The 16,070-nt window shown below is 61.5% G+C and overlaps 3 protein-coding genes across 10 annotated transcripts in view; 2 read left to right on the top strand and 1 right to left on the bottom strand.

Annotated features, from left to right (window-relative positions):
- LOC139998588 (latent-transforming growth factor beta-binding protein 4-like) overlaps window positions 1-708 on the top strand; it is a 51,523-nt gene extending 50,815 nt beyond the window's left edge. For all 5 annotated transcript variants that reach the window (XM_072029875.1, XM_072029874.1, XM_072029873.1 and 2 more), the window contains one exon: window positions 306-708. In XM_072029875.1, coding sequence (XP_071885976.1) covers window positions 306-690 — 385 coding nt within the window. In that variant the 3' untranslated portion in view covers window positions 691-708. The remainder of the gene's footprint in view (window positions 1-305) is intronic.
- A 475-nt stretch (window positions 709-1,183) lies between these two features.
- LOC119715314 (potassium channel subfamily K member 6-like) lies at window positions 1,184-3,383 on the bottom strand. Its single transcript, XM_038172623.2, has 3 exons — window positions 3,122-3,383; window positions 2,233-2,625; window positions 1,184-1,346 (listed from the first exon to the last, which is right to left on the bottom strand). Exons 1-3 carry the CDS (start codon window positions 3,381-3,383, stop codon window positions 1,198-1,200), a joined length of 804 nt encoding a protein of 267 aa, XP_038028551.1. The 3' UTR covers window positions 1,184-1,197.
- A 366-nt stretch (window positions 3,384-3,749) lies between these two features.
- Window positions 3,750-16,070, top strand: part of LOC113842129 (latent-transforming growth factor beta-binding protein 4-like) — a 51,441-nt gene continuing 39,120 nt past the window's right edge. For all 4 annotated transcript variants that reach the window (XM_072029879.1, XM_072029878.1, XM_072029880.1 and 1 more), the window contains exons 1-2: window positions 3,750-3,872; window positions 3,930-4,198. In XM_072029879.1, coding sequence (XP_071885980.1) covers window positions 3,842-3,872; window positions 3,930-4,198 — 300 coding nt within the window. In that variant the 5' untranslated portion in view covers window positions 3,750-3,841. The remainder of the gene's footprint in view (window positions 3,873-3,929; window positions 4,199-16,070) is intronic.

Below are 16,070 nucleotides of genomic sequence, written 5' to 3'. Positions count from 1 at the left end.
CCCCACCCCAATCCCACCCCAATCCCATCCCAATCCCATCCCAATCCCCCTCAATCCCACCCCAATCCCCCCCAATCCCAATCCCACCCCAATCCCCCCCAACCCCCCCCAATCCCACCCCAAATCCCACCCCAATCCCCCCCAACCCCCCCCAATCCCACCCCAAATCCCACCCCATTCCCCCCCCAATCTCCCCCAATCCCCCCCAAACCCCCCAATCCCACCCCAATCCCACCCCAAATCCCCCCCAACCCCCCTTAATCCCCCTCCCCGACCCCCCCTGACCCCCCCCCTTTTCCCCGCAGACCTCGACGAGTGCTCGGAGGCCGCCCTGTGCCGGGGGGGGCGCTGCCTCAACACCCCCGGCTCCTTCCGCTGCCTCTGCCCCCCCGGCTCTGTCCCGGCGCAGGGACCCCCCCGCTGCGTCCCCGCGCGCCCCCCGGCCTGAGCCCCCCCCTCCCCATCCCGGGGGGGGGGCCCTGTATTTATTGTCTGTATATATCGGAGCTGGGGGGGGGGGGGGATGGAGAGACACTGGGGGGCACCGTCCGGCATCCCCCCCCCGCCCGCTGTGGGGTGAGGGGGGGGGGGGGCTCCTGGGGGTGCCCATGGGGGTGCCCGGCCCCCCGCTCCCTCCCCCCCCGTCCATGTGAGCCCCCCCTCACTTCCCCCCCAATTTTTACAGAATAAAGGTTTTCTATAAAATGAGCTGGGGGGGGGGAGATCTTTCATCCTAATAGGGTCGGGTGGGGGGGGGGCTGTGGTGTCACAGGGACTGGGACCCCAAATGGGACCCCCCCCTCATGAGTCTGGACCCCTCTACTTGGGACTGGGACCCCTCTATGGGTTTGGGACCCCCCCCAGTGGGACTGGGACCCCCCCCATGTATCTGCTCCCCCCCTCAATGTGTCTGCCCCCCCCAATGGGACTGGGAGCCCCCCATGTGTCTGGGACCCCTCCATGGGTTTGGGGACCCCCCCCAATGGGATCAGGATCCCCACCCCAATGGTGCTGTGACCCCCCCCCCCATGGGTCTGTGACCCCCCAATGGGACCGGGAACCCCCCTATTGGACCTGGGACCCCCCCCATGTGTCTGGGACCCCCCCCATGTGTCTGGGACCCCCCCCCCCATGCGTCTGGGACCCCCAACCCCCCCCAGTGACCACAGCGAGCCCGTCGCGCTTCGAGCCCCCCGTTTATTGCCCCCCCTCGTCCAGCAGCCCCCCGTCCTCCTCGGGGGGGTCCGGGGGGGGGCGCAGCGCGGCGCTGACCCCGTGCAGCTCCAGCAGCTGCTGGAAGGCCGCCAGCAGCAGCAGCGCCGCCGTCACCCCCAGCAGCAGGTAGGCTGGGGGGGGGGGACACAGCGGTCAGAGACCCCCACCCCCCCGTGGAGACCCCCACCCCATGGAGAGATCCCCATGGAGACCCCCCCCCAATGAAGACCCAATCCGCCATGGTGACCCCATCCATGAAGACCCCGCCACCATGAAGACCCCACCCCAATGGAGACCCAACCACCATGGAGACCCCAACCATGAAGACCCCAACCACCATAAAGACACCACCATAAAGACCCCACCCCAATGGAGACCCCAACCACGGAGACCCCAACCATGGAGAACCCAACCACCATAGAGACCCCAACCATGAAGTCCCCCAACCACGAAGACCCCAACCACGAAGACCCCAACCATGAAGACCCCACCCCAATGGAGACCGCGCCCCAGTGGAGACCCAACCACCATGGAGACCCCAACCATGGAGACCCAACCACCATAAAGACACCACCCCAATGGAGACCCCAACCACGAAGACCCCAACCACGAAGATCCCAACCATGAAGACCCCAACCATCTAAACCCCAACCATGGAGACCCCAACCATGAAGACCCCAACCATGAAGACCCCAACCATAAAGACCCCAACCATGAAGACCCCAACCACCATGGAGAACCCAACCATGAAGACCCCCAACCACGAAGATCCAACCACCATGAAGACCCCAACCATGAGGACCCCAACCACCTAAACCCCAACCATGGAGACACCAACCATGAAGACCCCAACCATGAAGACCCCACCACCATAAAGACCCCACCCCAATGAAGACCCCCCCCACCAAGAAGACCCCAAACACATAGCCCCAACCCCCACATAACCCCAACCCCAGATCCCCAAACCCCAATGCCCCCCACCCCAACGCCCCCCCCCAACCCCCCGCCCCCGCTCACCGGCCAAGGCCACCCGGTAGAGGTGGCGCGGGGGCTGCCCCTCCGGTGCCCCCGCCGCGTCCCCCAGCCCCACGGTGGTGACGGCCATGCCGCAGAAGAAGACGGCGTCCAAGAAGCTCCCGGAGCCCCCCAGGGCCCACAGGGCGGCGGCAGGCAGCAGCACGAAGCCCCCCGCCACCGCCCCTGCCAGCAGCCCCAAATGGAGCCCGGCGGCCCCCCGGGGGCTCCAACCCCACCGCGTCCTCAGGTAGCGCCGGGGCCACCGGGTGACCGGCACCGAAAGCCACCGGGCCACCACCGCCAACGTCAACACCGTGAAGGGGACGCCCAGCGCCGCGTAGGCCAAGCAGAAGGCTTTGCCCCCCGGGGACAGGGGGGCCACGGGGCCGTAGCCTGGGGGGGGGAGGGAAATTTAGGGGGGGGACCCCCCCCGGTAAGTGAAAGGGGAGGGGGGACCCCTGGGGGTGGTGGGGGGAGGTTGGGGGCTTGGTGGTGATGGGGGTCCTGGGCGAACTGGGGGGCTCTGTGGGCTGGGGGGGTCCTGGTGGGGCTGGGGGGGGGCCTGGGGGTCCCAGTGCTAAAGGGGGTCCCAAAACCCATGGGGGTCCTGAGGTTCTCAGGGGGCTCGGTGCCTATGGGGGGCCATGGAGGGTCCTGGTGCCCACGGGGGTCCTGGTGTTCATGGGGGTCCCGGTGTTCTTGGGGGGGTCCCGGGGGGGCCTGGTGCTCAGAGGCGTCCTGGGGGAATTGGTGCTCATGGGGGTCCTGGGGTTCATGGGGGTCCCGGGGGTCTCAATGCCCTTGGGGGGGTCCTGGTGCCCATGGGGTTCTTTAGGAGGGTCCCAATTCGGAGGGGGGGTCCCGATTTGGGGGCGGGGGGGCTCCTTACCCACAGTGGTGAGCAGGGTGGTGGAGAAGAAGAAGGCGGAGGCCAGGTCCCACCGCGGGGTCCCGGAGGCGTTGAGGGTCCCGGGGGGGGTCCCGAGGGTCCGCGCCCCCCCCTCCAGCACCCAGAGCCCCAGGGTGCCCAGCAGCAGCAGCCCCCCCTGGGCCACCGTGTGGCCTTGGGGACGTGGTGGCCATGGGGACATGGTGGATATGGGGACATGGTCATCCTGGGGACATGGTGGCCACGGAGACATGGTGGCCATGGGGATGTGGTGGCCATGGGGACATGGTGGCCTTGGGGACAAGATGGCCGCTGTGGCCAGGAAATGGCCACGACACCTCAGGGACAGCCCTAGGGCCACCACGGCCACCGTGCGGCCTTGGGGACGTGGTGGCCTTGGGGATAAGATGGCGCTGGGGACATGGTGGATATGGGGCCGTGGGGGCTATGGGGCCATGGGGGCTATGGGGACGTGGTGGCCCTGGGGACATGGTGGCCTTGGTGACGTCATGGCTTTGGTTGCCATCATGGCTTTGGTGACGTGGTGGCCTTGGTGACGTCATCACCTTGGTGGCACGGTGGCCTTGCTGACATCACACCCTTGCTGACGTCACGGCCCCGCGCGCCCGTCCCCATGGCAACCGCCACTTCCGGCCCCGCCCCGCCGCTCCGCCAACAGCTTCCTCCCGCGCTCCTCACGTGACCGGAAGCGGAAGCGCCATGGAGCCCCCGGGAGCGGCGGCGGGGCTCGGTGCGGACCCCCCGGCGCCCCCCCCCTCCCCCGACCCCCCCTCTCCTCTCCCCGCAGCCCCCAAGCGCCGCGGCCCGGGCCCGGCCCCTCCGCGGATGGCGGAGCCGCGGCCGCTCTTCGACGACACCAGCGGCGGGGCCGCCCCCCCCTCCCCCCCCCACGGCCCGGCCCGGGCCTACGGGGCCCCCCCGGCGGCCCCCCCGGCGTCCTCCGCATCCCGCCTGCCCCCCCCCGCCGCCGCCTTCCTGGCCGAGCCCGTGTCCAGCCTGGCCGCCGCCTACGGCAGCAGCTTGGCCAGCCAGGGCCGGGACATCGTGGACCGGAACGTGAGGAGCGGGATAAGGGGGGGTGGGGGGAGAATTGGGGGGGGTGGGGGGGGGCGGCGGGGGGCTGTGGGGGGCTATAGGGGGCTGCGGGGGGCTACAGGGGGCTATATGGGGCTAGGGGGGCTATAGGGGGCTCTAGGGTGCTATGGGGGGCTATTGGGGGCTACGGGGGGCTATGGGTGGCTACGGGGGGCTGTACTCGGCTCTGGTGAGGCCGCACCTCGAGTACTGTGTTCAGTTTTGGGTCCCTCGCTACAAGAAGGACATGGAGGTGCTTGAGCAGGTCCAGAGAAGGGCGACGAAGCTGGTGAGGGGCCTGGAGAACAAGTCCTACGAGGAGCGGCTGAGGGAGCTGGGCTTGTTCAGCCTGGAGAAGAGGAGGCTCAGGGGCGACCTTATCGCTCTCTACAGATACCTTAAAGGAGGCTGTAGTGAGGTGGGGGTTGGCCTGTTCTCCCACGTGCCTGATGACAGGATGAGGAGGAATGGGCTAAAGTTGCGCCAGGGGAGTTTTAGGTTGGATCTTAGGAAGAACTTCTTTACCGAAAGGGTTGTTAGGCACTGGAACAGGCTGCCCAGGGAAGTGGTGGAGTCACCATCCCTGGAAGTCTTTAAAAGACGTTTAGATGTAGAGCTTAGGGATATGGTTTAGTGGGGACTGTTGGCGTTAGGTCAGAGGTTGGACTCGATGATCTTGAGGTCTCTTCCAACCTAGAAATTCTGTGATTCTGTGATTCTGTGACTTATTGGCTCAGCTCTGGTCAGCAGAGGGGCCCTTAGCAAACATGGGGCAGCTTCCAGATCCTTCTCACAAAAGCCACTCCTATGGCCCCGTGCTACCAAAACCTTGCCAGGTAAAACCACTACAGGGAGGCGCATCTCATCTGGTGGTAGCAGGCCAGTGTCACATAGACCCTCCCATGATCAGCAAGCCCAAAGTTCTACCAGTTGCACCAGTCCCGAAGCTACGTGTTAATGTGATGAGTCTGCTTGTCAGCTGTTGAGGGATTTCTTGAAACAGCAAAAATCCCATGGCTTGCTGTAGCTGAGCAAACCAAGCTACCAGGGCAACTATGAGAAGTTCCCATGACAGTGTTCCCACATCGCCCAATTGAGGAACTCAGAAAAATATCGTTACCAGTAGCTGGCTTCAAGGACAAGGTCTATGTGACTGCTAATCACAAGGAGGTTGTTTTCTTGCAAGTGGGGTTGTTTTCTTGCAGTTGTTTGTCTGAGTGCTTTTGACCAATAACCTTGTGTGAAACACTGTCCACCCCTGTTAAGTTCTCTATAAAAGTTAGGCTATTCGGGCAATAAAATGGAGCATGATCTGACTCTACTGGTGTCTGTCGTGCTTTCGGCCGTGCTTCCTGCAACAGTCAGCATCGATCCCCCCTATCGGAAGGACAGAGGCAAACACAACCTGTGCCCCTGATCCTTTAAGTAGTCGCCCCAAAGCCCTAAAGCCCCTTTTTTTACTAGGCATTAGTAACAAAAACTTGAACAAGGTGGAGATAAATTAACTTGGCTACAGCATTAAAGATGAGCTTTGCGCAGTGGTCAATTGCTGGCTGGCTTGAGGCGCGTGGCTGAGGGTCTCTAATGAATTGTATGACTGATTCGGGCGCGTGGACAGCGCATGTGGTTACGGGGAAAGTATATGTAGCAGAGAAAAATGGCAATAAAGGCCTTCTGCTCAAGAGGCATCGGGAGACCGTGTCTTTCATCCCTTCAGGTCTGCCCCCTTCCAACTCAGGATATTGTATGATTCCAAGTGTGGAACCCAGCATTTGGCCTTGAATGCCACGCAGCTGGATGCGGCCCGTTGATCCAGCCTGTCCAGATCCCCTTGCCCAGCTTGGTGTCGCCCACGAACTTACAGCGCCCGGTGGGGCCCATCCAGCCCAGGCACGTGTCACATGGGACCCTTGGTGACCTCCCTTGGTGACACCCCAGGGGTCCGCCTTATATGACTGCAGCTGTGGCTCGGACCCTCAGCGTCGGTGCACGGCAGTGACGGACAGGGCAGGAGCACTGGGCCTTCGAGGAGTCCCCGAGCATAGCCCACGCCTGCCCGAAGGAGCCTCCGTTTTCTATTTGAGAACTCTCCCACTCCAGAGGCTCCTTCTGAATCTGATGAGGAGGGAGGCATGCCCCCCAGGCAGCCCAGGCTGGCCTGGCAGGAGACCTGGTCTTCTGAGGGCAGCAACCGGCCAGCAGAGGACAGCTTGCTGGCAGAGGACAGCACCCCGGTAGAGGACATTTTGCCGGCAGAGGACAGAAGCCCAGCAGAGGACAGCTTGCTGTCAAAGGGCAGCAGCCCGGTAGAGGACAGCAGCCTGGCAGAGGACAGGAGACCAGCAGAGGACAGCTTAGTGGTAGAGAACAGAGGTTTGACAGAGGACAGCAAGAAGGAGTTGCAGTTGCTGGATCCCAGTGAGTCGTGAGTCCTCTCTGTACCCCTCCCTGCCACTGTAGGGGTGGACAAAAACACCACCTGAACTCCCACTCCATCCACTACCCGTCCCAGTCCCCTAAAGTCCCGCTTGATAGTCTTCAGGCTTCTATCTTCAGTATTATCACTGCCGGCCTGGACTATCAAAAGACGATAGTAATCAGAGGGGAAAACCAGGTTGGGAAGCTTTCTGGCAACGTCCATGACCCTAGCCCCAGGGAGGCAGCAGACTTCCCTACGGGTAGGGTCAGGCTAACAAATAGGGCCCTCTGTTCCCCTCACAAGGAAGTTGCCTTCTCAGGGGAACAGAGGGAACTTCTCAGGGTCCTTGGTGGCCTCCAAGTTAGCTCAGCGTCATGGCACCGAGTCACTGTGAAGGAGCTGCTGGAATAACGAGACAACAACCTAGTTCTATTAAAATATATATTGCTCTTTTGAGGACTGCTGCGGGGCTAGCGGCAACACGGCAGTGGAAATCTCCGTCCTGACATTGCCTTATGCCTTGACATCAGGATCAGGATGGTTTGAAATGCCAGGGAACAGACCATGGGTTCCGGGTCGTTCTCTGAAGGCTGGAGGACTGCAAAAGAAAGAAGAGCAGAGATGAAAACCCACTCCTTGCAGAGATCCCCAGGCATCCCCTGCAGAGCATGCCAGCCCCACTCGACTCTTCCCCAGGCCAGGAGGAGCAGGAGGGACAAAGGAATCCGTTGAAAGCTGCTGCTCAGCAATGTCCCAAATGCAGCCACCAGTCCTTCCCCACCTGCGCACCACAGGTCAAGTGGGGCACCTTCACAAGCTGGTTCCCTCACCACCTGCCTCCATCCCTTGGGAGGATTCACACACTCCAGGAATCTCCTGGACTCTTTCCTCTTGCTATTGTGCTTCCCCATGAGAGCAAGGGCTAGCGATCGTGACCCTGCTCCTAGCTGCTTGTAGGCTGTCTCATCTCCCTCTTCGTCCTGGTTGCGTGCTCTACAACAGGCTCCCACCTTCTGTCAGCCTTACTGCCCTTTCCCCTGACTCTTCCTCAGGGACACTCAACCCTTTCAGCGGCACTGCCCAGCTCCAGGCTGGGAGGCCATTCCCTGACACCACAGGCTACCCCGTCTCCTCTCCCTCGTTCCTATGGCTGCATTGCTCCTCCGCCCCGAAGCACTTCCCTGGAGCAGGGCAAGGCACGGGGGCCTCTGCCGCTGTCCCCCCAGCCCCAGCACACCCCCCACTGCCCTCACTCACCTCTGAGGATTTCATCCAGCTTCTCCTCGCTCTGGTCCTCGCAGTAGCGCGCAGCAAGACCTAGACACAGAGACCCCATCAGAGCCCCGCTCCCCAGCACGCTCCCAGCAGCGCAGCCCCTGGCCTGGCCAGCCAGGCTGTGCCCCCTCCTGCACCCTGGAGCAAGGGCCCAGTCGGGGGGCTCTGGGGGCAACAGGGCTGTGCCTCACTGCCAGGGCAGTGCCTGGGGCTGCCAAAGGCTGCCCCAAGAGGGACCCAGGGGCTGGGCTCACCAATGAATCTGACGGCCTCAAGTCGCAAGTTGGTCTGAGTGTCCTGCAGGTAGGGCTGGCTCTGCTGCAGGTATTCTTCTACTCTGCCTCTGTCCTGCTGCAGCTGGAGAGAGAGAGAACGCAGGGTCACGGGGCTTGCACACCCTCTCCAGGGTCTCCTCCATCATCCTGGGGGCAGGGAGGGCAGAGGGGCCTGCAGAAGAGCCCCCTGGGGCTCTGTGCTGGCAGGAAGGGAGCGAGGATGCGGCTGCAGGCAGCGGGCTCTGGCCGGGCGCGTTTGCCCAGCTGGGGCAAACCAAGTTGGGTCCTTACCAAGCACTCCCCGATCCTCCACGTCTGTTCTGTCTGGGCCAAGCGCTTCAGCTCCTTGCGTCGCAGAAACTCTGCAGCCACGGCGAGAGCTTTCCCAGAGGCCTGCGGAGCAGCAGAGGTTGGGAGGTAGCAGCACAGCCTTGGGAAGGAGACCCTCTGTCCCCTCCTCTTGGCAGGGCTGCGAGCCTTTCCCAGCGCGTTATGGGAGGCTGTGGTGAGGGGTAGCGTGCACTGGGTTCAGTGGCCAAGGCAAGGCCACGGGACAGCCACCATCGGAGGCAGCTCACAATGAGAGAGATCCCAGAGACCACAGCAAGAGATCAGAGGCTGGACTCGATGAACTTGAGGTCTCTTCCAACCTAGAAATTCTGTGATCCCCCAGAGCAACCCTGTGGCATCAGCACACCCTTGCCCACATAACTGCTCAGCTCTGAGATCTGTACCTTTGCTATGCTCTCACTCTGGTCTCTCATGTGAAAGTAGAGTGGGAGAAGGCTCCTGTGCACCGTCCTCTTCATTTCCTTCTTCCTTTGCCGCAGCACAGCCTCCACCACGGCTTGGAAGAGGCAGATGGAGTGCTCCTGCACCTGGCTGGACGCCTGGCAGGGAGGAGGACAGGAGGAATTTCAGCATTAGCGTGGCTGATGTGAAGGGAGCTCCCAGCACTGTGAGATGCTTCAGCGCTGGATCCTTCCCAGAGGAGCTGCTCAGGGGCAGCTGCAAGGCCTGGTGCCCGTGAAGGGCAACGCAATCGGTTGCCATCGCAGGCTGCCCGCCAGCCACCCCACTTTCGCCACCAGCCGCACCAGCCATGCCCAAGCAGAGCTCCCCAGCGCCTGGGCTGACGAGGAGACTGGGAAGGCCCTGCCTGAGTGCTGCCCACAGGGCCGGGCTGAAGGGCAGCCCTCGTTACAGGGGGCCCAGCTGAGGGCTCGGGCTCCCGCAGCACACTTACGTGGTCAAAGAGTGGCAGGAGCTTCTCAGCCAGCTGCAGAGCCGGGCCACTGGCCTCCCTCCTCTCCACATGAGCCATCACGTTTCTCAGCACAAGCAGGGCCTTCAGCACCACGTCTGTGTTGGTGTCCTGCAGAGCCTCCACAATGTCTGACAGCACGACCTGAATTTCCCTTGCCTGTAGGAAAGACACCATTTCCCTTCCGTGAGGCAGTGAGAGACCACCCTGGGCAAAGGGCTCTGGTTCCTGAGCACCAGCCTCCTGCCTTGCTTCCTGGCAGCGGGGAGGGACGGGAGGGAAGAAGAGCAAAGCCCCAGGCTGCCAACATGGCTTTGCTTGACGATGGCCCGCTCACCTTCTTAGGGCTCTCTGACACGGTGCAGAGCCCTTTCAGAACCATCAAGCGCATCTCTGGTCTTGGGTGCCTCAGGTAGCTCAGGAGGTGCACTGGGTTACCAAACTCATGAGTGTAATTATGGGCCAGCAACTGCAAGAAAGAGCAGTGAGAGCCTGGCAGGGCCTGCAGGGCTCCCTGCAGCCTCTTCTCCCACCTTTGGGCAGGGATGGGGCAGCGCCAGCTGGCACCAAAGAGGCACCAGGCGCGGGGAGCTACGGGGGCTTGCCGGCCCCAGGGACCATGTGTCCGTACGTCCTGCGGGAGCTGGCAGTTTGGGGGTAGATGGGCACAGGGCTGTGCCTGTGTGCCTGAAGGGGCACACGTAGCCCTGCTGGGAGCAAGGTTTCATCTGGGAACTCACAGCCAAGCGACGGATGCACGTGTCTTCGGTGACTTCCTTGCACCACTGGCACAGCGGGATGCCTTGCAACACGATGTTTAAAACATTCTCCAAGGTCCTCGGCATGGCCAGGATCACCTCCCACATGGCCAGGTCAGTGCTGCAAGCCCAGAATACTCTGTCAGTGAGGCTGCCTCAGCCGCAGGGCCACAAACTGGGCCAGCCCCAGAGGACCCAGGCTGTCCTGCAGCCCCTGTGACTTGGGGAACACTGAGGGCCCAGCCTGGGCAGGCAGGAGGGGGCTGAGCTGGTGTTCCCTGGGGGCAGGGGGACTCTGGGCTGCCTTGGACAGCTGGGCTGCTGCAGCCCTGGCTGGCCCAGTAGGGCTGGAACACATTGGTGGGAAGGAGGGCTGTGCTCCTTGGGGATGTCCTGCTCTTTGCCATTGGTGTGGCAAGCAGAGAGTCTCCAGGTGCATCTCCCGACGCGGAACAAGCCCTCAAGGATGTTAAGGCCAGGACCTGTCACGTGGCGGAGAGAACCGCAGCAAGTTCTTGGCTTCGTCCCTGGGCATCATGTTGGTCATCTGGAGAAGCAGGGAGTCCAGGCACTGCCGCGCCGATGCCGTGTGGATGCTGCCCAGGTTTCTCCTGATGCATTCCATGATCTTTGGCACCTTGGGGGACAAAGTGGGAATGGTGTTGCCAGCAGACCGCAGCCATTGCCACAGCTGCCACTCAAACTTTGGCCCCTTCCATTGCTCTCTGCTGGCTTCAGGTGGCTTCTGGAGCCCAAGAGACCCCGATGTGCGAGGGAGGCAGGGAGGGAGGCAGGGAAGGAGAGAGGAACCACGCCTGGAAGAGCTCAAGGGCAGGGCCATGGCCACAGGCCACTTACATCTGTCAGCCAGTAGTCAGGGTCCTCCAAGGCTGCGTCCAGCACGCTGCAGGCCCCCTGCTTGTCATGGATGCTGGAGTCTTGTAAAGCTTCCAGGGCTGTGAGGATGATGTCCAGCCTCTCAGCAGGGAAGAGATGTCCTCCAAACCGCTGTGGGAAGAAGGAGGAGCGAAGACATGCCTCACTGAGTGTCCCAAGGGTGCTGCTTAGCTGAGCAGCAAGGGCAGCTCTGGAGAGAGGGCCCTCGGGGGAAGGGGTGAGGATGGGGCATATGGGGCCAGAGTGCTGGCCCTGCAGGTAACCAGGGCTTGCTGGTGGCCAGGAGGGCTGGAGCTGCTGCCGGGACACAGGGGAGCAGCCTTCGCATAGCCCCAGCCTGGGGACAAGAGGAACCCTCTCAGCAGGGCGAGTGAGGCCGTGCCAGCCCCACCGGTTCTGGACCCCTTTGCTCACACGAGATGCCTGCTGATGCTGCGGACAAGATCCCCAGCAAGGCCAGAGCTCATTACCTTGGCAATTTCACACGGAGTTGATGGTATAGAAAATGGAAGTTTTGCATACTCCAATTTCTTGTGTCTCTCTGCATAATTTACCATGTCCTCTCTCAATATGCATTCTAAACAGGGGGAAACAGCGAAGAGTCAGTAGGGAAGAGCATCTTTGCCAACAAGCTTGCCAAATGGTGAAAAGCACTTTCACTAGGAATGGCTGAGGAGGGAGGCTCAGACCCCCGGCGAGGAGAGTGGTGGGCAGGGATGTAAAGCACAAGGTGAGGAGTGCTGGGAGCAAGAGGGACCTCAGGGATGATGCAGAAGGAGGAGAAGCAATGGCGTTGGGTGCCGTGGGGGTAGCAGCGTGTCACAGACCCCCTTCTGCTCGGGGTCAGGATGTGCAGGAAGCCCCCTGACACCTGCCTTTAAGACGGCAGGGAGCAAACAGTCAGGGAGCATTCTGGAGGGCGTCACCATCCCTGGTGATGCACGGCTGGCTCTGCTGTTCACTCCTCGGGGAAGATGCGGTTTGGGAAGTGCTCATCGATCGATGGCTTAGACTGGGGGACACCACAAAACAGCGTGGTAGGTGATCTGGGGAGGGTTGGGAAGCACAGCAGCAGAGAACTGCTCCTGGACGGCAGGTGAACGTCTAGCTTCTGCGGAAAACGATAGCCAGAATGCTGCGGGAAGCTGCTGTGAGGAGCAGAGGAGGCCAGGGAACCTGGCAGAATTCCGTGGGCAGCCTCCACCAAGCACAAAAACAATCCTTCACAATACTCACAGAATCACAGAATTTCTAGGTTGGAAGAGACCTCAAGATCATCGAGTCCAACCTCTAACCTAACACTAACAGTCCCCACTAAACTCGGGGAAAACAAGTAGACATATCAGTAGATGTTTTTGTGCAGACGGACGCTGTCCACCACACCTTCTTACCTCTTCCTTTTCTGATGATGTTGTATATGTGAGAAAGAGTTTCTAAAGCTGTGAATCTGATGGAATCTTTGTCACCGGTGAAAATGAAGAGGATGCCCAGCAGCTGTCCCAGGATGGGGATGTAGAGCTCTGTGGGCTCATCATCGCTATAGTTTTCATAGTCATCTGTGATCTGGGTGAGGAAGGGAGGAGAGACAAAGGGCTTAGTGGAGGCAGAGCCGGTCCCTGAGAGAGCACGGCCTGGGAAGGGAAGAGCAGGGGCGAAGGAGGGACGAAGACCCTCGATTCACGGTTCTGAGGCACTCACGTGCATCGAGGCTTGCCTCACAGGCACCCCTGAGTGGCAGGATGCTCTGGGATGCAGGAAAGGGTGAAGGGTTCGTTGTGCCTTACCTCGGCCTCAAAATACAAGAGGATGAAAGCACTCAGCCTCTCAATCATCCTCACAGCTCTCTCACACACAGCTGGGTCTTTGGAGAGGGCAAAGTCCAGCAGCGCCTGCGAGGAGAGAAGTTGCTGGGTTGACAGTGGTCTGCAAATGTGACCTGAGAGGATTCTTTGGAAATTCTTTGCAAATGCCAAACCTTCAACATATTCTGCATCTCTGTGTTGAAACTGGCGATGGGACAGTTGAGTACGAAGCCCTCCAGCATGGTGTCCATGGCTTTCATAGTCTGCAGGGAGGACAGAAGAGCATCGAATTATTTCTCTGGCCCTCCTCACCCCCAGGAGCTGGCTCTGAGCCCCTCGGGAGTTCAGGGGTGGCTTTGGGGCTAAAAAGCTGCTGTGTGCAGACCTCCTGCAGCACAAGATCAGGTCGGGGAAGGGGGAAGGGTGAGGCTGGGAAAGCAAATCTGGGCCCCGGCCCTGCACTGGTCTCTGGTTGTGTCAGCACGGGGAAGCAAGGCAGCAGCTCAGCATGACTGGGGGTGCCGGTACCTCACCCAGCACATACCTCGGCGTAGAGCACTCCTGTCTCTGGCACATCTGACTCGGGAGGCAGAAAGAAGACGCTCTTGAAGCACATGTTTAGGAGACTCTCCCTTTTGCCATGCAGTGCTGTTGGCACGGTCTTGCTGAAGGAGAGAGAGAGAGGAGCCTGTTGGACGCAGTGCCTTGAGGCTTATGAAGGAGGACACAGACCTCCCTTGGCCAGGCATCCCTGGGAGGGACGGGCAGCCTCCCTGCCAGCTTCAGGGCCACCAGGACATTGCCACCAGGGGCTGGGCACGCACCTGAGGAGGGCGACAGTCTCCATGGCCTTCTGCCGGAATGCTGTGCGCAAGCTGTCCACGGGCTCCTTTTCCAGCAGCGCCTGCAGAGCACAAGCAGGATGAGACCTTGGAGCCGCCGGCACCCAGCAGCAGCAGAGCCAGCGCTGCCCCAGCCCTCGCCTCCCAGGGGGCTGGTGCCGGGGGGCCTTGCCCCTTCCCCAACCCGCTGCGCATCCTCTCACCATGATGTTCTCCACCAGGTTAGTTTGGCAGCAGAAGTCATGCAAGTTCATTGGCACACCCCTCTCTGTGACACATGTGCACAGATCGCAGATTTTGCTGAGGAACAGCATCTTCTGCTCCTCGTCGTCCTGGCAGCCACAAAGACACCAACAGAGCATTAGGGGGACACCCACGGCCAGCAGGACCAAAGCCTTGAGGGGTCTGGGGCTGTGTGGGACCCCTGGAGGGCAGCGCCAGGAGCACAGCTGTGATGCAAGCGGCTGCCATTACCTTTTCTGTGCCTCTGACATACGCCCTGATGAATTCCACGGCCTTGTCTCTGCACAGTTTCCATGCCTTACCTGGAAAGGAGGAAAGCAAAGAGTGCTGCAGAGAGGGGCTGAATGCAGGGGTGAGGAGAGGAAGGGCCCCAGCCCCAGAAGGCCGTGGGGAGGCCGCGGGGATGCCCAGAGGCTGCAGCAGCTCCGCTGGGAAGAGAGGCTGAGGGAGCTGGGCTTGTGGAGCCTGGAGAAGGCTGCGGGGGGACCTCGCTGCGGCCTCCCCGTGCCCAAAGGGGCCTCCAGGAAAGCTGGGGGGGGATCTTCATCATGGACTGCAGCGACAGGACAAGGGGTGACGGCCTTAACCTCAAAGAGGGCAGGTTTCTTTCGGACAGGCAGGGATTTCTCTCCTTCACGCCCAGGGCAGTGAGGCCTTGGCGCAGGCTGCGGTGCCCCCTCCCTGGCACTGCCCACGGCCAGGCTGGGTGGGCTTTGGGCAGCCTGGGCTGGGGGGAAGCATCGTGATCGCCGAGGTCCCCCCCAGCCCAAAGCGTCCTGGCATTCTGTGGTGCTGCGGAGGAAGCTCGGCCCCGTCAGCCCAAGCGCCGCTTTACCCAGGGAAGGAGTCCTGGAGTCAGGCAGGGGTCTCTGTGTCCCCAACCCTCCCCACCCCATCCCGAAGACCCTGACTCACTGGGATCCAGCCACTGTACGTCGTCCTGGCTCTCCTCTACCTGGCTGCTGCCCGCTGCCTGAGCAATGGCCTCTGCCGGCAAAATGTCCTCTGCCAGGCTGTTGTCCTCTGCCGGCAATATGTCCTCTACCGAGGTGCTGTCCTCTGCCAGCAAGCTGTCTTCTGACAGGCTGCTGTCCTCTGATGGCAAAAAGGCCTCGACTGGGGTTCTTTCCACTGCCAGCAAGCTGTCCTCTGCTGGCCGGTTGCTGCCCCTAGAAGACCAGGTCTCCTGCCAGGCCAGCCTGGGCTGCCTGGGGGGCATGCCTCCCTCCTCATCCCCTTCAGAAGCAGCCTCTGGAGTGGGAGAGTTCTCAGATAGAAACCGGCGGCTCCTCTGGGCGGGCGGTTGCGGCATTGTGGGACGTGGGCTATGCTCGGGGACTCCTCGAAGGCCCTGTGCTCCTGCCCTGTCCGTCACTGCCGTGCACCGACACTGAGGGTCCGAGCCACGGCTGCGCTCTTATAAGGCGGAGCCCTGGGGTGTCACCAAGTGACGTCACAATGGGTGCCACTGTGACACGCGCCTGGGCTGGGTGGGCACCCATTGTGACGTCACTTGGTGACACCCCAGGGTGCTGCCTGACGCGAGCGCAGCCGTGGCTCGGACCCTCAGGCCCTGCTTCCCAGGACGTGGCTGAACACCGCTCGTTGATGGGAAGTAGAGAATAATTTTTTTTTCCCTCTCTCCGTGCTCCCGCGCGGACTGATTGTTTCTTTTGTTTCGTTTTTTTTTTTTTTCCTCCCCATTCCCTTTCCATTTAATTAAACCTTTCTCATCTCAAACCTCGAGTTCTCTGTGTTGTATTTTCTCCCCCTTCCTCTTTGAGGAGAGGGGCAGTGAGAGAGCGGTTGTGGTGGAGCTCGGCTGCCCACCTGAGTGAAACCACCACACTTTGTCCCAGCAGCTGCGGTGCCTTGTGAGGGGCTGGGGCTGGGGTGGCCGTGCCCAGAGCCCTGCAGCAGCCTGTGGAGGGCATTGCCCTGGGGCCAGCCCAGCCTGGGCTGCTGGGCTGGGCTGGGCTGGAGAGAGGGCAGGGTGGTGGGGAGAGGTGGGCAGGGGCCGGGCTGGGCTGGGCAGTGCCCGGCAGAGCACTTTGTTGACTTTGATGACTTTCACCTATT

This window comes from Anas platyrhynchos, chromosome 33, assembly GCF_047663525.1.
Source record: "Anas platyrhynchos isolate ZD024472 breed Pekin duck chromosome 33, IASCAAS_PekinDuck_T2T, whole genome shotgun sequence".
Lineage (NCBI taxonomy): Eukaryota > Metazoa > Chordata > Aves > Anseriformes > Anatidae > Anas > Anas platyrhynchos.
Note: the sequence above shows the minus strand (reverse complement) of the source record. Positions and strands in the feature narration are given on the sequence as shown.